At 38.5% G+C, this 22,451-nt stretch overlaps 2 protein-coding genes across 3 annotated transcripts; both read right to left on the minus strand.

Moving 5' to 3' along the window:
• Nucleotides 1–2,652: 2,652 nt before the first annotated feature.
• On the minus strand, nucleotides 2,653–10,227 carry LOC147222631 (phospholipase B1, membrane-associated). Its single transcript, XM_086167090.1, has 16 exons — nucleotides 10,170–10,227; nucleotides 9,836–9,900; nucleotides 8,926–9,016; nucleotides 8,768–8,826; nucleotides 7,883–7,950; nucleotides 7,624–7,667; nucleotides 7,385–7,505; nucleotides 7,150–7,201; nucleotides 6,942–7,022; nucleotides 6,803–6,868; nucleotides 6,620–6,711; nucleotides 6,348–6,429; nucleotides 5,557–5,658; nucleotides 5,286–5,381; nucleotides 3,898–3,969; nucleotides 2,653–3,008 (listed from the first exon to the last, which is right to left on the minus strand). The coding sequence occupies exons 1-16, from the start codon at nucleotides 10,225–10,227 to the stop codon at nucleotides 2,859–2,861; spliced, it is 1,299 nt and encodes a 432-aa protein (XP_086023216.1). The 3' UTR covers nucleotides 2,653–2,858.
• Nucleotides 10,228–10,476: 249 nt separating this feature from the next.
• Nucleotides 10,477–21,030, minus strand: sel1l (SEL1L adaptor subunit of SYVN1 ubiquitin ligase). Of its 2 annotated transcripts, none has more exons than XM_086167088.1 (21): nucleotides 20,496–21,030; nucleotides 20,268–20,305; nucleotides 19,738–19,933; nucleotides 18,722–18,889; nucleotides 18,523–18,628; nucleotides 17,591–17,753; nucleotides 17,420–17,473; nucleotides 17,260–17,319; nucleotides 17,086–17,167; nucleotides 16,797–16,951; nucleotides 16,210–16,266; nucleotides 16,057–16,125; nucleotides 15,687–15,764; nucleotides 15,505–15,567; nucleotides 14,957–15,044; nucleotides 14,670–14,818; nucleotides 14,281–14,446; nucleotides 13,623–13,697; nucleotides 13,352–13,524; nucleotides 12,918–13,046; nucleotides 10,477–12,341 (listed from the first exon to the last, which is right to left on the minus strand). In XM_086167088.1, the coding sequence occupies exons 1-21, from the start codon at nucleotides 20,581–20,583 to the stop codon at nucleotides 12,063–12,065; spliced, it is 2,436 nt and encodes an 811-aa protein (XP_086023214.1). In that variant the 5' UTR covers nucleotides 20,584–21,030; the 3' UTR covers nucleotides 10,477–12,062. The 2 variants fall into 2 exon arrangements, with proteins under 2 accessions (XP_086023214.1, XP_086023213.1); XM_086167087.1 differs by having other exon boundaries at nucleotides 14,254–14,446.
• Nucleotides 21,031–22,451: the final 1,421 nt, after the last annotated feature.

Genomic DNA, 22,451 nt, shown 5'->3' on the forward strand with positions numbered 1-22,451 from the left:
GGCAAATATTCAGCACATTTTGTACCTCTGAAAATTCCTGAGAACCACAAGTTGGGAACACCGGCAGAGCTGCCTGTAGACTTTCTCTCAGAGTTGAACACGAACTGGTAAATGCTGCAGCGTGATCAGATTCATTCATTCATTGTCTGTACTGCTTATCATTCTTGTCAAAATCTTTTTGTCCTTGCAAACGGATTCCGAAAAAGAAAGACCCCTTGCCAGGATTGCCAGAGACCTTCTATCTGCCAGGCGGAAGCGGTAACCGCTGCACCCTTACATTTTAATTGTATTTAATGTATATTTTCCAATCTTTTTTGTTTATCTTGGAGTTTTGTGGACGGAGATTTGGAATCACTGTAAAAAGGATCAAAACAACTGTGAATAGCAAAACCACAACAACAAAAAAATTGTGTTTTTCAGGCAAAATTTGTTTTTAGAAAGTGGATCACTTCCCCTGCTGTGTCCTTTGTCAAGACAATTAAATGTTTAATTTCATGGTCTGGTTACATAAGCGATGCAAGGTTATGAGATACGTACACTGTAGAAACACTAAAACCGACAGGAAAATACCTGCTGGCTCCAGTTTTGTTTCGCAAGTGCAGATAGTGGCAGGAGGATGAGATCATTTCCACTTTTGTTACTGATGCAGTCATTAAAAAACGCACACACAAAGACGCTTCAAAGGTCCAGGTTGGACTGTTTGCCATTTCAAATTCACAACTGCACCATCCGACCGGGATCCCAAAGATCTCATTATGCTTTCAGTTGCGCAATAAAAGCTGATTTGCGTCAGAGCCTGATCCATATTTGTCCTGCATAAACCAGCGGGGGCTTTGTTTAAACATGAAAAGGTTTTTCTTTGAATGCAATAAGAAGATCATTACGCAATCCGACAGCAGAGAAGGGCTGGTCCGGTTCAGTTTAGAGTGATATTTGGAGGGCAAGAAATATAGGCACAAAACGACTTAAATATCTTAGATTTCAAATATTAAAAATGGAGCTCCCCTATGTTACGCTGAAAGATGAGTTTACCTTGAAATAAAGTAAGCTCTGCTCTGCTAAGTGAATGGTTCTTTATTCTCATTCAACAGCTTGAATTTACATTTCTGAGCAAATTCAAGTAACCTGAGATGAGCCAAACATAGCCTCCACCTGCCCCTTCTCCTTTTGTGGAATTATGCTCATTAGACAGAATCAATAAAGCCTATGCTGTCGAACGAGGAGCGGATGAAAAGCGGAGAAGCTTTTCTTTGTGTCGGAGCGGATCAGAATTCTGTCCTGGAGCATGCAGAGTGTGTTTGCAGCCACTGAAGTGTTTTCCCTTTACCTCAGCTTGTGTAACGATGCAGGTACAAGAGGACGAAGGTGCAGCCAAATGGAAGCGCGCCAGACGTCTGAGGAAGAGGCTGATTCAAACGGTCACATCTTATTTGGGAAATCTGTGATGGGTGATGTTGAAGACTTTTTTTTTTTTCCTAATTTATAAATAATTTCATTGCTGTGCGCATGTGATGGGGAATAGAACTGTCAGTCGACTCCCAGGTGGATGCATATTTTAAATGCATTTCACTTTAGCGGATCCCAATTAACCACTAATGTTAAATTCATAACGTATAACAACATAACTATTAACATCAGACCATTTTTCTTTATCATTCAGTTGCTTGTTTATTGGATTAATTAATGTACATTTTTTTTTTTTTTTTTTATTTATATAAATGCCAAATCTCAAGGTGAGGATATTTTTGGCCAGATAAGCCTGTTATTGAGAGGGACAATTATCATATCAACATATTCATGTGATGTTTATGTTTCCATTCATATAAACATATGTTGTATTATTTCTGGGAACTCTGGAAATTGACAATGTTTTTTTTGAGCGAGATTATATATTTGTTACGTTGTTCATGCATAGATTGTACATTTTGAGTGTGTATTTAAATGGCAATTTTCCTACCATTTTCGTTTTATCTCATGCCTCCATAGCAACTAAAGAAACTCCAGTTTCCTGCTATTTATATCACTCATTATTCATTCAGCATTCATAGTTTTTATTTGTGATTCTGATTTTTTTTTTTTTTTTTTTTTCGAAACCACGATGGATGACTATTTATCTCGTTAATTTATTATGTTTTTGTGCTGTTGTCTTCTTTGGATTTCTTTATCCTGAAGAAGACAAAGTAGTAGTAGCATTTTACTTTGTAAAAATAGCTTTTGTATTTAAATACCCATTTGACACAAGAACCACAATGTACAAAATACTAAGGGAAATAACTCGAAGTTCCAGGATTATGATGATAAAGTTAACTAATATTGGTTATTTAAGTAAATATTCACCCATTTTACATATTATCTTAAATTCACATAGTTAGTAGGGGCTAAGGCACCATACTTTAGTAATTTATGCAGAAGTATATAAATGTCACTAGCACCATTTTTTAAATACAGCCTTTTTCATTAATAACTATATCTGTAATATAGATTGAATGTAACAAGGCAAGACTTTCATTAAAAATACAACAATATTATTGGCCTGAGGAAGAAACACATCATCCATCACGTTGACATTGCCCTGCAGCAGAAATGATAAATATGAGAAGTTAAAAGGAAAAGTTCCATCAAATGAGCAGCAATCGCAGCAGGGAAGCTGCTCATCAAAAACATCACTGTCCCTCCATTTTCAAAACGAAAAATACATGGGTTCAGTCAGCAGTTTACCATATAGCTTTGGAGAAATTGAAAGTGTTCACGGCCGTCTGATGCAGAGTTGCAACGAGTGGCACGCGAAACCTCTTAAGCACCGCATCAGCTGGTTCAGCAATAACCAAATTCAGCGATGATGTCCTCGTAGCACATTTTCAACAAAGTGAAAAAGCTACGTAACCCTGGAGTCGCGTCAAACCACAGAGCAGAAAGAGCAGCAGGAGGAGACCAGCCAGACACGAAGGCTGGACGGGAGGCTGTCCTGACGTGGCTGCAATGGGCCGGGTGTAGATGTATGGATGCTCCTAAAGATCATACCATGAAAAATAGATATTCAGTCTGAGTTCATTGAGATTTTTTCTTTTTTCTTAAAAAGAGCTTATTCACAGCAGATTACGGATACAAATTGAGTTTTTTCGTCTGCAGCCTGTTAAAGTTTAAGGGAACAAAGCCTCAAATCCTGATCTTGGCTGAACCAAATAATCTGAGCACAAGCAAGTGTTTTATGTCGGTTTTACTTAACAAGCATACTCATGCTGATGAATTAGAAATACATGAAAAATTAAGGATTAAACTACATTTTTTTGGCCCAGAACAGGTCTCTGGCTCGACTGTTTGAGGCCCCTGTCCCAAAACATCCAATATTTCAGTCGATTTGACATTTCGCCCAGCATAATGGACGCAGTTTTCTAATACAATTAATTGCACTGGTGTACTATTCTAAAATCTAAATAAACAGATAAATAAAATGATATATTTTAACCATTCTTTATACGCTTGCACTTTTTATATTTTCTTTGTGTTACTTTCTGTACATATCATTAAGTTAACTTACTTGATGGATGATGATTGCATCAAAAACAGGAGATGGTATTATTCTGTTTCTGAAAGTACATCTATGTATAAACAAATGTATTTATGTCTCCTCTCTCTGAGCTTTGTTTACTCCCAATGACTTTGAATGATTTAAAACTTGCACTCTTGTGGCTTAAAGGAGAATTATAAAAACAAACACTTGCTTCAGGTGCTGCAGAAGAATATCACTATATTTTAAAAATGATATCAAAACAGGAAGGCAGAATTGCTTTATATATACACATGCATGCATGCACACACACACACACACACACACACATACAGTAGATAGTACAATTGAAATCAGTGAAAGCGATGACAGTTAGCTGCCTGTCTTACCATCGGTGGACAGATGAGAGTGATGGGGTCAGAAAAACTGCTCACTATCATCTTCCCACCCTCAGGCTGAAACTGCGAAGAGACACACAGTGTCAGCATTTGTAAAAGAAATTAAGAAAAATAATGTTAAAATTATTGATATCTTAATCATTATTATTAGATGTAGCGGAAGCAGTAGCAACAACAGCAGCAGGATTAAAAGTTGGTGATAATATGAAGACTTAATATGGGGAGAAAGTAGTTAGAGACTAGTAAATAGCCAAAAACGAGCTGTTTTACAACATACACACACACACATTATAAGGCTTTATAGAACACAGATTATTTGTTCTTTCTGAACAGATGTTGAATTACAAAAACAGATGGCATGCACATACTCTTTGGAAAAGAGGATATTTTCTGGACAAGTCAGAAGGAACATGTGTTGCTTCTGTGAAAATGTATTCATAATTACTGCACGCAAAAATAATGAGCCGGAACCCCTGATTTAATTACTTTTTTGGCCAAAAGAGCCGAGCATCATCGAAAACATGTGTTAGATAACGGTCATTAACACACATAAAGCTAACGCTGACATCTGACCTCATTTATAGCTTATTATCTGGGTAACGGTCTCTTTGGCATTTATCAGCAATAACTGAATCATGCAGAACATTATGCAGATGCAAGCAGGCACAAAGGCATTGTTCCAAACTTTTGACAGTAGAGCTTTTAGTCTTTTGGGGAAAATTGCCTCTTTAATTCATTTTACTATGAACCAGACCTGGGCATTTTACTTCCCGTGGGCCACATACGGCCCGTTTTGCTTTTTTATGCGTTCCGCCAAACTATTTTCTTTAAATATTTTAATAAGTCTTCATAAGTTTCAGGCAATACTGAATTTAGAAACTCCTTATTTTTCCCTTTTGTTTAATTTTGTATGGATGATTACATACAAAATAATGTCGGTACATTTATATGATCATTAATGATTTTAAAGTTGAAATGAAATGCCAAAAAATTGAAATATTCAAATTGCAATTTTCATTTAGTTCAATTTACATGCTTCCCAGTCGGCCCGCACATGGAAATTAAATAAAAAATGTGGCCCGCCAACCAAAATAATTACCCACCCCTGCTATAAATTACAAAGTACTATAAACAGTGAAGGTTTTCAAATTTTTTAAAATCATCCTGTTTTCTGCTCTGGAAGGTTTTATTCTGTTTTCTTATCCGACCCGATTCACGTCCAGATCTTTCTTGGACTAGAAATCATTAGAAATAGATGAGTGGATTAATTGAACGCTACTTAACTGAAAAACCAGTAGTACACCGAGGCGTTATCAACACGCGAATTAGTAGACATGAATCGACTGTTTATCAGGGAAAGGGGGTGACTTGCGGTTCACCATGTTGTTCCACAGTCCCTTGGCGAGCTCTTCGTGGCCCTTTATGGTGAAGTGGAAGCAGTCATGGGTGAAGAAGGTCATGTCAATCTTCCCGCTCTGCTCACAGACAAAACACCAATCATTGTTGATTCACAGACGGGCTGCGTTACTGACGGAATTTGTTGTTAACAAAGCTTTCGAACATAATAAATTAATCATCGTTGTGTAATATTTCTGACTCATTCATCTCCCAAAACAAGATGCTAGCGCCGCGTGGAGTGGGGATGGTTACCGGGAGACGCGGGGGGTCGGCGTGCTTCAGAAAGGGCTGCAGAACAACGGCAAAGTCGTCCCTGAAGAAACGGTTGCTGTGCAGCAGCATCTCCAGCCTTCTCTGTGAAGGGAAGATCATTATATTCTATTTGTGTATTGCTTTCTCAAAACCCATTAGAAGCCAAATTTACAACCAATAACAATACGTAAAGCGCAACACAAGGGATTTTAATAGTATGCGCTATTTCAGTATATTTCTATGTTGGTATACTTATTGCAAGAAATGTTTAAAAAAAATGTCACGAAAATGGGAGACCAAGAAAAAGCAATTAATGAATAGGATTCAGCGTATATGTGATTTATTACACCTAATAATCCATCTGTTAAAATTAATGAGTTTAATGTTTTTCGCCAATTTTTTTACACGCTCTGCATATATATATATATATATATATATAAAAAAAATGATAAAAAACTGAATATCTAACTATGTTTTATTCATACAATATTTATATATTTAAGAATAATTTTTAACAGTTTTTGCAAACAGGGTAAAAATTCATCTGACATTTTCTGACCTGTGTCTCTTAAATACTATGGCTTAAAAGCCATATAATTTCGTTCTTTGTTTTTTTTCGATCAACCTGCCATCGGACAAGGGATTAAGAATAGGACTGGTAATGCTGAAATAGAGATTTAATTTCAAATGCAATTCATTGTTTTTTTTCCCCTTTTTTGATAGATTTTGTATGTCTATTTTAACAATAAAAATAATAGGTTGAAAGCCCTATAAAGAAGTTCTGAGCGTACCTGGAACTCCAGATTGACCTCCACAAGCTCCTTCAGCTCAGGAGACCGGGCGACTGGCTCGATCAGGCACGAACAGAAAGACCTGAATCAGTCAAAGAGATTTGCTACAAACAAGCGCCAGAATATTCTAAATTCTGGATATCGGTCGCTGAGTTTTATATGAAATGAGCACAAGGAGAGATGAAAGTTTGCAAATGCAGAGCCACAACAGTGTAAATATGCTTCGGGATTTATACCCTTATAAGAAGTCTTTACGTTAAAAAGGGGCTCACCGCTGGAGCAGGCAACCCAGGGTGGGCTTCTGCACTTCCCTCAGTGTCTGCATGGGCAGGATCTGAACAACATTAACAATCATACGAGGAACCTGGAGCAAAACACGCAGATACGAGCTTGTTCTAAATGCAACACGCACACTCCAGAAGCGAAGTGACAATGCAGAGTTTGCTTTCCTTCACCTCGTTCATGAGCATCTCCAAGGAGACGGTCATGTAGTGAATGAAGTTATCCACCGAAAAGAGATCCTGAAAGGGATACGGAGATTAGCTGCGAGGCTACAAAGGACAAGTGAGGATTTGATGGGTATAAAAATCAAACCTTGTCTTTGCAGTAATCACAGATGTCATTCATGCCCATCAGGATAGTCAGGAGCTTCCAGTCCTCTTCAAAGTTCAAGCCCTATTATCGGTGAAACTAGAGGTTAATTTGGATTTAGGGGATTTCTGGCAACACATTTCAGACTAAATCCGTGCAGCCTTCTCTTCAGTCGGCAGCTCATTTATATCAAACGGTCACAATATTTTACCTCATATCCTCGTAGCGTGTCAATCAGATGCCTTGTCTGGCCGGGAAGATTGCTGGAAAAAAACACACACATTCAGTTGAGGCGGAATTGTTCCGAAACGTAGGAACAGTTAAGGGACTTTATGTACTTCAGCATTGTCAAAGGCTCTTGAGTCTCTTTCACATGGATTTTAAGTTTGGATCTTTAAGAAGCCTGAATTTAAAAAGCAGAATGATTCATGATCCATGAGTCTTACAAGGTGTTGTGTCCAGTCACAGCCAAGTTGAAGCCTGTTTCACTGATATGGGCCTGCATCCAGTGAACTGTCTTACCAGGAGCTGCACCGAGCAGATTGGGATTGAATAACTTGATGATATCTGTAATACATCGGGAGAAATAGGGCTAGACACGGTGTTAAATATATATTTCTAAAAAAAATTTTAAAAAAAAGCACTTAAATAGCCTGAAATATCATCAATGTTTATAACATCTTACTTGCCAAAGTAATGACATCCTGGAAGGTCCCATAGCCGCCGATGCTACGGGAAGAAAAATACCTTAGGCATGATAAAATAACTTCTCTGATATAATTTAATCAAAGCTCATCTGGAAAGTCATAGTGTTTCACTTCATGCAACCACAATATTTTCGAACAAAAGAATGGATGAGGGTTAGTTGAAGTCGTAACATGATGGATCACCACGAAAACACGACTTAAGTGGCCATTGATCTGAGAAACGCTGATATCTTTCACCTCCATGAAACATGACGGAACTCTATTGGAATCCCGAGGACCGTGGTGGCATTCGCCCCGATGGCCGTCTGAAAGGGAAGGACATGTTATTTGATAAATACCCCGCTTTGGTTTTTGCAGATAGTGATTGTATTTTAACCCGATATTCTTTGGCTTCGGCGTACAATCACCGATTGAAATGAAGCATGTTATTTTATTCTACGAGGAACTAATCGAGATGTTGCTCCGCAAGTCTCATCTCAAACTGAGGTCAGTGCCAAGTCTCAGTTCAAGAGAGGATTCAAGGACGTCACTGAAACTTTGGATTTGAAGAATTTAATAGATGTGTTCTTCATGTTAGTCACATTGAATTTGTATCTTCTTTTCCTTTCGGCTTTACCGTTCAAGGGTCGCCACACTTAACAACCTTTTCCATCGAACCCATGTCTCTGTATTCTCCTTTCTTACATCAACTACCTTCATATCCTCTTTCACTACATCCATAAATCTTCTCTTTGGTCTTCCTCCAGACCTCCAATTCAAGCATCCGTCTACCGATATATTCGCTCTCCCTCCTCTGTACGTGACCGAACCATCTCAGTTCAGCTTCTCTGACCTTCTCTCCAAAACATCTAACATGTGCTGTCCCTCTGATACACTCATACCTGAGTAACACTGCATTTGAAAATGTATATTACATTGCATTTGAATTTGTAAGTAATCAATTGCAAATACTGTTTTTACTTCCACACGACTAAAATCGCATCTTGGACTTTTCTTGAATTGCATTTTAAAGATGTTCTTTTTCCTGAAAAAAAAAAAAAACAACGAAAAAAAAAACAAGCTGCCAATGTAGATACACGGTCAAAACTGCGTTTGGGAGGAGACAGAATAAACAGCACCTACTGTCAGAGAATCCCCCAGGGCAGCGATGACTTTGATATCAGCCGCCTTCACAAACTCCACTGGGTGAAGGAAAGAGGAGGGAAGCAAAGTAGGAGATGATCACCTTTAACAGATCGATGGAGGGGGTTGGGGTGGATTTAGATATGAGCTTGACGAACCTGAGGAGGGGACGGATGGAGAAGGGCTCATGTCTGGACACTGGAAAATCGCGTGTTTAAAGTTTACCGGTCGGGTTTTCTCCGGATGCTCCTGAGGAATAAATACAAAAGTGACCGGCTTTAAAATAACTGCCGTTATATCATACCGATAAAAAATAAAGAGAATTTTGGCTGCTTGAAATTTCTCTTTTTCTGTAAGAAAGCAGAAAGCCTTTTTTTTTTTTAATTAAAGTGCTGCAGCTGTGTTTGCTTTGCACATACTCAGGATGCCTACTGGCCCATGTGGCATTCAGAGTCCCCTCATTTAAACCCGGCATTAACAGTTAAATAAGGTTGGCTGTTGCTTATGAGCTGGAAATTTGATCGAGGGGGTTTAAACTAATAACAGAAAAATACATTTTGGTTAGTATTTGGAATACAAAAGGCCTCGGGACACAAAACTGTAGGTAACATATACAGTGTATACATCTACATATACACACGCACATACATACGTACTAGAATGTAAAATAAAAGATCCTATTTAATTATTTTAAATGAGATTAAACATACAAATTGAAATTCAGAATCTCAAAAATGTAGATGAAGCGCCGGAAATAAATACCTCCCAAAAAGTACCAAAAATTGATTTAAAGATAAAATCAGCAAAAAACTGAAAGAAACACCAAAAGTCTTCTGCTCCCGCAATTATTCAAGCAAGGATTTTAAAAGCTTTTCTGTGTGAAGTGAGAAGATGTGGAAACCCTGTCTGGGTTATTCCTATGCTTACTTTAAGCATAATCTAAACAAATTCAGGAACAAATGTTCAAATGATAGAAACCATGTCCTCTCGGGACCAGATTTTTCTTTTTTAGCGTGTTACAACATAAACACATTTTTTTTCAGAGATAAAGGTGGATATAAATGGTACCTTGTTGAGCTCCTCCTTGCTGTAGTGTCGTATCCCCTCCTCATACTTCCTCCACCAGTCGTTGCCTTGGAGATACCAATTATTTCCAAACTGGTCAAATAAAGGCTCAACATTTTAATTGTGCATCGACTAAACAAAGTGATTCCCTTTTCAGATTTCAGCACAGAGGATCTGGGTTTAGTGTGAGGACCAGGGAAGTTGAAAGTTTTCCATTTTTTCCCCCCAACAGGTAGAAGAAAAATGTGACTAAAAAAACAGGCCCAGTCAGAGGCTGTTGTAACAATAAATCCAGGCCTCACATGTGCTCTGCCCTCCTGCTTGTTCCAGCACTTACCTTTGACAGAGCAGGACACCAGCACACATGTTGCCACGGCGATCCGAAGCCACTCCATAGTAGTGTATGGGCCAGTTAATGGGTCACCCCTACAGACTGCACAATGTGATGCTCACTTTTTCAGCAATGTCACTTTGTTTTGCCCGCCCTCATAATGTTGACTGACAGCCTGATGATCCATTTAGGGGTTTGCTGTTTTTTTTCAGTTTGTTATTTTTAGTTGGACTTTAAGTCTTTGTTCGTTCTAAAAGATGTTTCACTCATCAAAAAGAAAAAAAAAAATCCGATTTATGAAGAGCCATTTGTATGCTATTAAATATCTCCATCATTTATTTATTTATTTAAAAACATATTAAAAATGCTGTCTTGACAGTGGTTTATTGTTAATGTAGTTCTTAAATCAGTGTTCTAACGAAAGCAAACGACTGTCGGACATATTCTGTCCATCCTTCAAATTAAAACAAAAAAAAGACCATCCTTCTCATTCATGTATTGCCAGAGAAAATATTCAATAAAAAGCACAAGTCCTGTGACTGAGCAAAAAAAATGACTTGAGAAGAATTTGCATGTGACAAAATGAGAAGCTTTAATCTTGTTTTTCTCAATACTGTATCGCCTCACCATGGCTTCTTCTATTTCTCCATTTCAGTGTCAGATTTTTCACCCATCTGAGCTGACTGTGAGTAGAGCGTAGGGTTCGGATTTGGTGAGGGGGTGGATATTATCCCAACACTTGAAGTAGTGTAAAACACACACTTGTCCTTGTTCATTACAGCAACAACAATCCAAAGTTTGGATCATTATACTCATTTCTACCGCATCAAAATTAAGGTGTAAAAAATTCCAAAATTGGGATGTAGAGTGGTTGAGCCACTTTTCAAAAAACAAAATAACCACTCTCAAAGACTGGACAGAAAAATATCACACCAGTACATCACAAGACAATCCATCCGCCTGCTTCCTCTGCAGCAGATTTCTTTTGCTTCTGGGTAGGGAGAAAAAAAAAGTGTTTGGAGATTTGACTTCAGTAGGAATTTCAGGCAAAAAAAAAAAAAAAAAAAAAATCTGGTGACAGGTAAGATGCTTCTTATCTTTTCCTAAATGTTTGCTGCAATAAAATCATGAATATCGTCTGCTCCAAAAATTAAATAATTTATCCAAAAGAAAAAGAGCATCAACCTCACCTTGTCCATAAATTACACAATAGTCCTATATTGATGATGGGTTACATTCAGCACTGTATTAAAAATGATCCAACCCCTCTTACGAAGACAATCCAATATTTGCACACAAGCCAAGGTAAGAAGAAGAAAATTGGTGACTGCAAAACTGTAGAATGTGCCTAAAAATTAAGTCTGCCTAATACGAAAAACCATGCAAACACATGATTTCATTACTCAGTGGCTTGAAAATAAAATTAATTACACATGTTTCTGTCAGAGCGCAAACTCGGGGATGATGCGGTTCAACTGAATAAATTCTTAAGAGTGTGAGAAGAAAGTAATTTACAGAACAGATTCAAACAACGTTGATTGGTCAAGTCCACATTGCCTTTTTATCTGGCAACAGGGGTTTTTTCCACGGGGAAAATCAGGGGTACTTCTGACAGAATCCTGAGTCAGAGACCGACATCCCAAATCTGTTTTCCGCTTAACAATCTTCCATTGAATTGTCCGCTAGCGCCCCCATTGTGTAGCTGCACCACACTACCAGCATGTTTCAATGGGGAAAGGGAGTTTGGATATGGAACAGCTCAGGAGCTATCTTAGTCTCTTTTTCAGGATGCGGAGGGGACGAGGCAGAGTGGGTTTAGTGCTCAAAGTAAATATTCAGCAAGTGAGCACACTAGTAGAGCCTCAGTCTTTTACTGCCCTCACCCTCTGAGATTTCTTCTTACTGCTGCTGCCGCTGCTGCTGCTGCTGCTCCTCTTCATCTGGGCGAGGAGGTTCTGTTTCTGCTTGAGCCTGTGGCCCTGCCTGGGCTGCTGGCAGTTCCTGTGGTCGAGGAGGAGGCATACGTGGAGGAGGACGAGGGGGCATTATAATTTGGTGTTGACGCTGTCGGTAGGCAATGACGGTGCCTAACAGTAAGGCGATTACTGTCATGAGGTAGAGGTCCCACTCGGGGCCCAAAAGCTGGTCGAGGTCCACCTGAAAAATCAGCTCCTTCACCTGAAAGAAGCCACAAATAGGAAAAACAATGAGGCCTCAAAAAACAATAACTGGTCTCTGGTCTTGCTAAAGCAGGGGGTCTCACACTCATTATCACCGAGGGCAATATCAGCATAATGGTTGCCCTCAAAGGGCCACATGTAATGGTAACAGTATAAAGTTACTAAATGTAACCAAATAAACCTAACTACTCCTTAATGTTATATCTTTCTTGAAACAGCCTTCCATCTGCATCAACTTTTCTCTTTTTGGACATTTAGGGATCATTTGTATTTCTCAATTCCACTTGTTGAAAAAGGCACTGATGTGGATACACTCCAATCTAATGGTGGGATGCCATCACTTTGCGGGTAACATGATCGGCATGAATTGTGGGAAAAGTAGTTTACGGTCAATGCATGCATTTGACTTATTTATTTTAAAACAATCAGACCTTTTAAGACGTTCTTGCAAGGCACGTAAAATGACGTGGCGGGCCACGGGCCTTGTGTTTGACACGTTTGCTAAAGGAAGGATTTTTTGTTCAAATTCTCGATTGTGCTGTTCCAGCTGTGTCAGAAAATCAAAAGGACTCACATTGAGATCTTGAAGGTACTGCAACGTGTATATCAGACCTAGTTTACAAAGGGCCAGGAAAACCGGGACTTGGGCATCAGGACTGGCCTCTGCTGCCATGTCATAGAAGCGTTTCGCAAGATGGATGTCCTGTAAGGCACAAACAAAGCAATTTGACTTTTGTCCATCTGTCAGACTTAAACTGTGGATCACAAATCTACATCATAACCATGGTTCCCATTGTGGGGTTAAGAGGGCTTCAAGAAACAAACAAACCAAAAAAAAAACACATATTTGGTAATTGTGCAATTGTTTTGCTCTTTTTTTTTGCACCAAAAGTCACTTTATTTATTTCAAAATCTGGAAAAATGTCATGTGATGTTGCAAGACCCACTTCTTTAGTAACTGCGAAGTGCATGAGAAAACCGATTTATCACTAGTGAGTCTTTGCCCACCTGTTTTATGCCCAGGCCCTTCTCATGCATGTAGCCCAGGTTGAACATGGCCTGTGCACTCTTCTGCTGCTCTGAGGCTAGTCTATAGTGAATGACAGCTGTTTCATAGTCCACATCAGTCCCGTAGCCATAGAAGTGGTAGTCCCCGAGCTTGATCCTTGCCACTGTGTAACCTGGATAAGAATCCCATCTTTGGTTAAAACATCCAAAAATAAACCTGACCCAGCAGAAGTGGGTTAAAATAAAAGTGAGAGACAATTTATGATCTAACCTTGAGCAGCAGCTCTTGTCCAGTGAAGCAAAGCACGGGGATACGTCTCATTCTCACTGAAGATCTTTGCACCTTCTGCTTGCAGGAAGATTAAAAAAACAACGAAACGTGTTGAAACTTTGAAGTAGAAAAAATATCAGGTGCAAATAAGGCCAGATAAAATCATATGTAAATACAACAGGGAATTATTAACATGATTAACTCATTTAATATGAAAGAGAGACTTGTAATAATAAGCAGATAGTAAAAATCATAACAAGGCAATATGTATTAACTTGATGAAAAGTAGTAAATATTTACTTTCCAGGATGTTACAGGTGTAATACCCTGCCAACATTTTTTAAAAGTCAATTACTTATTACCACAGTTTTTGGTAAGTCTTTATTTAATATTTAGCCAGAACCCAACTTAACATAATTATTAGATATGTATCTAGGCTACGAATGACATCAACTTGTGATAAATTATACTGCTAAAATCGATTAGGACATCTGTGTTACAAAAGGCAAGCAAATTTATTGCATTCTACTTTCAAACTGTTTGACAAAATGCGGCTGACACTGGGAGAAAGTGGGAGTTTTAAACAAAATAAAATGCAGGTTTGGTAGATTTACGGTAAAATCAATTGTACCGGTCCTCAGGGCGTGATTTGTCTTACTCTGGTCCAGAATGAAGGCCACATTGCTCTGAGCCACTTCATAGCCCTGTTCAGCCAACAGCAGATACTGTACGAGAGCCGCGTCAGTGTCTCCGTCCCTAAAGCTGCTGTAGGCCGTCATGAGCCGCTCAGACCAACGGCTGCGTTCACACACGATCTTGAAGAGCTGGAGACCAGATGGAGAAACACTTACAGACAATGTGATAATTCCAAATCTACAATTTTTCAGAAAAACCTTCATCTGCTGAATTTGCCGATTTTTGTTTCGAAAAGACAAATGACTTTACAGACAGCCTGCAGGAAAATGACTCGAAAAAGCAATGTAAATAATTGGCTACATACAGAAGTATTTGTTCTTCCTCCACATTTTATCCAGATATATGGCTCACCTCAACAGCAGTGTGGCACGATCGCATCACACCAGTACCAGTGGCGTGCATCTGGGCAAGGTTGTAGAAGGCTAGGATGTGGCCTCCCTGTGAGGCCAGGTTAAAGAATTTCAGTGCCTGCTTGTAATCGCGCTTTACCCCAATGCCATCTGAGAAACAAGAGGAATCCAGTGAATCAGATGCAATATCAAACTGAGAATTTGAGTCAGGGAAAAATGAAAACATGATCAAACCATAACGTTTACCAAGAACAACAGAGAAAGGAACGGCAACGGCTTCACACTCACTGTAATACATTGTGCCCAGTTGGAGTTGACCATCTACAGATTCCTGCTCTGCTGCCTTCTGGAAGTATTTCAATGCCAGCTCATAGTTCTGTAAACAGAGACATGCTTTATCGGATGGTAACACTGTTTTTGTTGTCTACTTCACACTGGCTCCCTTCCTGGGGTATATTTTCTGAAATGTTTATTGGACAATCTAACACTGACTCCCTTGGTCGGGAGGGACCGTAGTGCACTATCTAAGCCAGATTTGGAATATATTATTTAGAAAATTCTCATAAAATTGTAATATTCTAGAAAGACATAAAAATTTGAATTTCCATTACCCCATTTCCCTTTTAATAGTAAACTAAAAGAGAAAAATCAAGGGCTGTCCTGCATTTTTTTAATATCTTTTGAGAAATGTGTTTTTTGCAATTCTTCTAATTGCTGCATGATACTCTTCTTATGTTGTCTGAAAAATATCTAGGCGTAGTGTAGATCTTTTAAATATCAGAAAGGGCAGTTACTAGGGCACAAATAATTTTTTCATGTACAAAAAGGTAAATTACCACTTGGACACCTCTTCCATACAAGTACGCCATACCCAGGCCACTCTGTCCCACTGGATTACCCTGGAGAGTGACAAGCAAAAACAATTCATGAAAATGTTCTTTTCAACGTTATAAGACAGCTAACTAAAGAAATTACAACATACAGTCATTTTTCCTCCTAAATAACTGACAATTCTTACCAGTTCAGAAGCCTTTTTAAAGTACTGTAGGGCTGTCTCATTGTTCTGTGGGAGAAACTCACTGCCCTCTGTATACATCTAAAGGATAAACAGAAAGCACCAACGTTAGCCAAAAAAAAAAAAAAAAAAAAAAAGGCAAGCCCCCAAGGACAATAAACCTCTCGTGTCTCGTTTATATTAAAACAGCAGTGAGAAATTATTGGCTTCGTTTTGGGCATTTTCCCTGCTTTTCCACAATCTGAATGTTGCTCCGTTGTCATAATAAAAATTCAGACACAGCAGAAGTTTATAGGTGAAGAAACGAGGTTGCCAGGAGAAACTAGGCTATTTTGTATAAATGGGCAACCTGCGTTAAAGAGTGGTCACACACCTTGCCAAGATAAGCCATCGCTTGTGTATTTCCTGCATTTGCAGCCTGGGTGAAGTAGTCATATGCCCTCTGTTGGTTAAGAAGCATAACAATTACTGACACAGACCCCAACCACAAGAATACAGTATTTGAAAATACCTGAACACTAAATACCTGATGATTCTGTTCCACTCCACGGCCCCCATGCAGGTGAAGCTGACCTAGTCCCAGCTATCATGGCGAAAAATGATATTGTTACCTTTCATTTTAGTTATTGCATGGGAATGAGTTTTATTCATGGCATCATACAATTTTTATCGCTAACAATTACACTTGAAAACACTTGTTTAACTGATGATTGGAATTTTAGGGATGAGATATTCTGTTCATTGGCAAACATGACAATATCTTATGAAAAATTAAGCATATGAATACAATAGTTTCAATTATGAAAAAAGTATTGCGCTCTGGATATTTCATGAAAAAAAAGACAGTTCACACTCAAGATGTAGAAGGAGAAAAATACATATTTTAGCTCTTATTAAGCAATGTTCCATCATAGAATGCAACATAATATAGTTTTTCCTTTTCATTTCAGCCAACATCAGGATAAGAGACATATCAGTGACATAAACCCAAAACGTACTCCACTCCTACTAATTTCAGCTTAACAAAATCACATTGTTACAGCTCTTATGAGCACACAACTTGGTATCAGATGTGAGGTTTACATAACATTCAGGATTTTACTCCAATTTTACCTGGGCTTGTACATCTCCTTTCTCTGCAAGAAACTGGTAATACTGGATCAGGTCCTCCTCCAGCAGACCACTGGTAGAACCTGGATTTTCTATTTCATCTAGCAACCTGACCTTCTGCACAGCTGAGCCCCCTGTCAGGGACACATCACTGGCCACTGGGGGTGGCACCATGGAGCAGTTGGAAGGAGAAATACTTTAACCCGGATGCACCACTATGCATGTGTCAATGAACAACTAGACAATTTGAATTCTGTATTCAACATTTAATCAATTGCAATTTTATTCTTACCTTGATTTGCCACAAGTCTATAGTGTGTTAAAGCTGACTCGCAGCTTTGGGGGACACCAACACCTCCCCAGTATCTGTATCCCTAAATGAATACATTAAATAAACAGGAATTTATTTTTTTACACTTCACAGTAAGTGTAAGGCATTGCTCAGGTGTCAGGATAGTTGACTCACCAGAATCATATGTGCAACCAAGTTTCCGCCAAGTGCACCAAAAGTATAGTAAACCAAAGCCTGGAAAAATGGGAATGAACAAGACTATAAATCACATTTATCTAAGAGAATATTATTCCAATAAACAACTTCACATTAGCCACACTAACTGAAAAAGTACCTTAGCTTGACTTGAGTTTACTCCAAGTCCTGCAGCATAGAGAAAGCCCAGAGCCTGGGGAGAACAAAGCCCAGTGTTACACAAGGGAGTCTGTGAAAAGCTAATTCTAAATATTAAAATTCAAACATTTCATTTGTGATACTATGTATTATCAGTTAAGAATAGTCATACCGTCTGAGCTTTGGGTGAACCTTCAATGGCAAGCTTCTCAAACAATTCTTTGGCTCTGGTAATGTTCTGGATCATGTAGTCCCCAAACAACATGGCATATGCCACCTTCTCTGTGGCTTTCTGGTGGCCTTTCTCTGCTACTTTCAGTAGTTTTTCATAAAGTCTGAGAAGCAGAGGAGGCTCAGTTGAGAAGAGGTATAACAATATAGTGTGTACACAAGGAAGAGTACACGAAAAGTCTCCTTGACATCGAAAACAAACATGAACAGAGAATGATACCAAGCAAATAGAAAATGACAAAGCTTTGATAAAATTAAATTCACTCAAAGAGCAGATGCTGTTACACTGATATTTATATGCTTTAGGCTAGCGACAAGCTTCTTGCTCATTGGATTTTGCACAAATACAAAACACCCATTGTTAATATGATTCAGCAATCAGCTTTGCTTTCATTCTCTTTTTTAATGCAAGAAAAATATTTTGAATATCTTGAAATTCAGCTCAAATAATCAAATGTGATTACCAGCCACAATGCGAAAAACCATATTCTATTCATATTGAGCTTAGTTAGGATTAAACTTGATGCATGGGAAATTCACACAAGAGTATTTTTCAAAAGAAACAACTGTAAAACATGAGAAAAAAAAAATCAAGGGCAGACCTTGGATGTTTTTTGATAGATTTCAAATCCAAACCATACATACACTTTGGACAGAAAACACTAAGCTATAACTAAATGATTAGAGTGGTGGTTCCAGATATCTAAGACCTTGCAGAACAGTGGTTTTCATCCATGGAAACTAAAATTTTACCATTCTAATCTTTACTGACAACAATACAAATCAAGCATTCGATGAAAATATATCAGATGCTTTCAGACGGATTCAGGATGTGGAGGAAAAGGATGCATAAAGCAAAAGAAAGAAGCTTACTCTTTCTTCTGGGCTTTTCTGGTGGTAGCACTGAGCATGTGCAAAACACTCTGATACAGTTCCTCAGCCTCTTCTGCCTCCAGTCTCTGCATTGCTTGTTCTTCCGCTAACGGAAAGAGGAAAGAATTAAAAGTATTTAGAAAAAAAATATATATATTGCTTTGTTCAAATTGTGGTATGGGGGTTCAAACAAACTTACTTTCACAGAAACCCCACTTTTTGTCCAGATCATAGTTATGGGTTGTCGAACACCAAAGCCGACCATCTCTTCTTCCATCAGTTGTACAGTCGGAATACTCCTTCTTCTGGAAAAAGAAGGGGAAAAGGCAGGGCTCCCCGTGGGCTGTGCCACCATTGACCACAGGAACTGTATTCAAAAAAACAATTACGTTAGCTCATTAGTGTGAAGAAACATCAGCAGTTTAAAAAACAACAGTCAATATAGAGATATACTGTGGTGAATAGCATTGGCGCAATATCCATGATTGGAAACAGTTCCTGCAAAGGCTCATGGGACTGTTAAGTCCCAAATATTAATGTTCCATCAAAGACTCCAGAGGAAAACCGTGCAGACACAGAGGAAACATGCAAACTCCTCACAGAAAGGTCACATGTGGGACTGTGCCACTGCGATGTCATACTGTTCATTGATATTTTCAAAAATTCAGTTGCTACCACTCAAAAATCACACTTGTGATTGAAAGTAGCGGCAACAAGTCCTGAGACCAAGTACCCTCTAGGGCAATGATGTAACAGACTGCAAGAGGAGCCACAGGTGCAAAGCGCTGTTAATTTCCCATGGGGTTTAAACGTTTAGTTCAAACACCACTGACGCCCTTGCTTAGACTCAGCAAAAGTGAAAAAAAACACATAAAGACTCTATATAGCTGACAAATTTAGACAGGGGAATCTTAATATTCAGGTTTAGGGAGATAAGTGAATGTGAGGCTTCAGGTGTCTAATTTGATGACTGGGAAGAAAAAAAAAAAAAAAAAAAAGAGAGTAAAACCGTATCAACTAGCATTGCCTTAACATAAAGTCGATGTGGTCGGCACAATAATGGAACAGCTTCCACTTTCAAAATGTGGTCACCAATTAATGCATTCTGAGATACGGATTGTATATTTGAGATTAACATACAACCTCGAATGATTTGCTGTTCAGAATTATTTTGAAAACAAACTTATTGTTGAAGTTTAAAAAATAAGCTCTTGCCTTCTTTCACCTTCTCCTCCACTGGAGGAGGTTGTTCAGGCAGATCTTCCTTCTCTTCTCCCTTCAGTCCATCCCCAGATTTTTCCTGCCCGTCTTCTGATGTGGATGCCTCGTGATGAGAGGTAATAGAAGCACCTGCAACTATTTCTGGCCCTGGACGGTTATCTTCTTCTTCTGATTCTGAGTCATGGTAGGACTACAAACAAAAGTTAAAGATAATTGTGAAAGAAAACTAGAGCAACTGAGTTCCAGTTTTCTAGATTTGGTACTTGATCGTTTTTGAAGTGTATTTGTTATTTCACACTTACTATGTGCTTCCTCGAGAGGAGAGGAAAAACAAGTGATTTATAAAAGTAATGTGTATTGTTATGCTTAATGAATAAGGTAGATAAGAATCAACGAAATAAATAAGCCTTGTTTCGGGCAACAACCGTAGCAGGGGCTCAGCTTTTCTTTCCACCCATCTTACAAGTAAAGTGATGTAATCTTAGAGTTTAACGTGCTGAAATACGTATTGACTCAAGACTTACCTTCAGCTCTGGTCGGTCGTTATCATGTTGCTCTTCGTCTGAAAATTATTGGAGAGGAACTTTAGGTGTTTTCAGTAAGGCAATCCTGCTCGCCACAGGTAAAAAGGTGCTAACAAGTTTATGGTAAATATAGGCCATCTTTACTGAGACGCAGTTACTACAGTGAGCAGTTGACTTTTTTTTAGTTTTACGTCGAGACGTTGAAATTACTCTGGTTTTGGTACTTACCGCCAGTGATTCTTTCGGCAAGGACTATCAGCAGAATGGTGAAAATAAAAAACGTCTTTGCCGAATTTAAACATCTCTTTAAGCCCATTGTTACTGCTTCCGACAAGCTAACAAATTGCTAGCTGTAGCTGCTGCTATTTCTATTAGCAAACATTCAGTTAAAGCAGTCACACCACGAAAGACAGTGCGAATAAAGTCATCACAAACTCTCACCAGGGAGGAGAGTCAAGAGCAATGGTGAGCAACTTTGTTGATAAGTGCTACAACAGCTGTCACCCAAGCTAACGAATTCCAATACAAAGCTAAGCTAGCAGTTACTCAACTGGCTTGACTGTCGGTTTGCTAACAAGCTAGTGTTGCATAGCCATACAGAGACGTGGCTGAAAAAAATATTTCCAGAAGCTGCAACTGCACGGTGTAAAGCTTTGTTACCGAGCTGTTGTTTTTTTTTTAAAATAAACGGTTGGTTAATGAAGTACGTATCCTTGAATTGCAGTGAGCGGACCCTACTTGGGGATTAAGAACCTTACTACTCATCGACATTTCCTATTATCACAATTGGACCAATCACATGGCGTCCAAGTTGACAGTAGCCAATTAGCGAGGGCCAACATTTCTCAGCGAATCGCGTACGTACACAATTAAATTTCATGAACTGGGGTTCCGCCACGAAAACAAAACACGCCGGTGGTTCATGGAGGAACAAATGTATTGGTTGTAGACGCTTGGCACGTGTGTTTAAAGATTAGATTGTATGATACATTTGATATAAAAAATGTATACAGGTGATCTCAAACAAGCTCAAAGAGTAATTTGATTGACTTTCTGAGATACTAATTTGTAACTGTAACGATTAAAATGAGAACAGCATTAATGAAAAACACGACCTCTTGGAAGACAAGACGAAAATTGAAAGAGGTACATACTTTCGACTTTAAACCACAAAATATCGCAACACTGATAGCAGAAAGGGGATGTGTTAAAATGCATGCAAAAAAAGTAATAAATAGATAAATAAATAAATAAATAAATAAGCACAAAAAAAATTTAAATATCTCGACGGAACCAAACTATTCACGTTGGTCCTGCGCTATGCAAATACATATTTGGTTTATTTCAGTTTGTGTGACTTGTCACATTTAGAGGGGCTCTGCAGCTTATCATTTGTTTATTTCAAAATTCAATTCCAAAGCAGTGGCATATAAATAGTATTGTCTCTGGCCTCTTTTGCGGAACCCATTTATCTTGAGTCTACCTCTGTCAAAATATGAGAAAAACAAATGGATAATTGTTATACTTGGATGAAAGGAAATCAAAAAGAACAAACACTATTCTGCATCACTTAGTTGAAATGTTTGCAGTTATCCAAAAAGTACAGTCTACATCTAATAGCGCCCCATACTCTTTAGTCCCCCAAATAATTTATTCCACTTAAATAAGCTTCTTATTTAAGTATATATACATATACATATCTAACGTCATGCAACAGTGTGTTTTGACATACAGTGAGGCAAAAAAGTATTTAGTCAGCCACCAATTGTGCAAGTTCTCCCACATAAAAAGTTGACAGAGGCCTGTAATTTTCATCATAGGTGCACTTCAACTATAAGAGACAGAATCACATTGTCCGATTTTTAAAGAATTTATTTGCAAATTATGATTGAAAATAAGTATTTGGTCACCTATAAACAAGCAAAATTTCTGGCTCTCACAGACCTGTAACTTTTTTTTTAAGAGGCTCCTTAGTTCTTCACACAGTCCCTTTATTAATGGCTCGGGCGAAGGCCGTGTTTTTTCACAGCAGGCCTCTGTCTTTTTTTTGTGAACTTCTTAACTTTAATCACCCTGTATTTTTTCTTACCACTAGAGGCCGCTGTTCTACATTTTTTTTACCACTAGAGGCCGCTGTTCTACACTTTTTTTTAATCAATATTTTTTTGTACCACTAGAGGCCGC

This window comes from Fistularia commersonii, chromosome 20 (assembly GCF_037954325.1).
Source record: "Fistularia commersonii isolate RoL2024-O1a breed Wild chromosome 20, RoL_Fcom_v1.0, whole genome shotgun sequence".
Lineage (NCBI taxonomy): Eukaryota > Metazoa > Chordata > Actinopteri > Syngnathiformes > Fistulariidae > Fistularia > Fistularia commersonii.

Coding starts and splice junctions, on each gene's coding strand:
- LOC147222631 (XM_086167090.1), bottom strand. CDS start 10,227: ATGGAGTGGCTTCGGATCGCCGTGGCAACATGTGTGCTGGTGTCCTGC. Junction 7,951..8,767: donor CCCTGGGGGATTCTCTGACA/GTAGGTGCTGTT, acceptor CTTCCCTTTCAG/ACGGCCATCGGGGCGAATGC. Junction 3,970..5,285: donor AGGGACTGTGGAACAACATG/GTGAACCGCAAG, acceptor GTCTCTTCGCAG/TTTCAGCCTGAGGGTGGGAA.
- sel1l (XM_086167087.1), bottom strand. CDS start 20,583: ATGGGCTTAAAGAGATGTTTAAATTCGGCAAAGACGTTTTTTATTTTC. Junction 16,126..16,209: donor GAGTGGAACAGAATCATCAG/GTATTTAGTGTT, acceptor CTTAACCAACAG/AGGGCATATGACTACTTCAC. Junction 14,447..14,669: donor CGTGCCACACTGCTGTTGAG/GTGAGCCATATA, acceptor TCTGGTCTCCAG/CTCTTCAAGATCGTGTGTGA.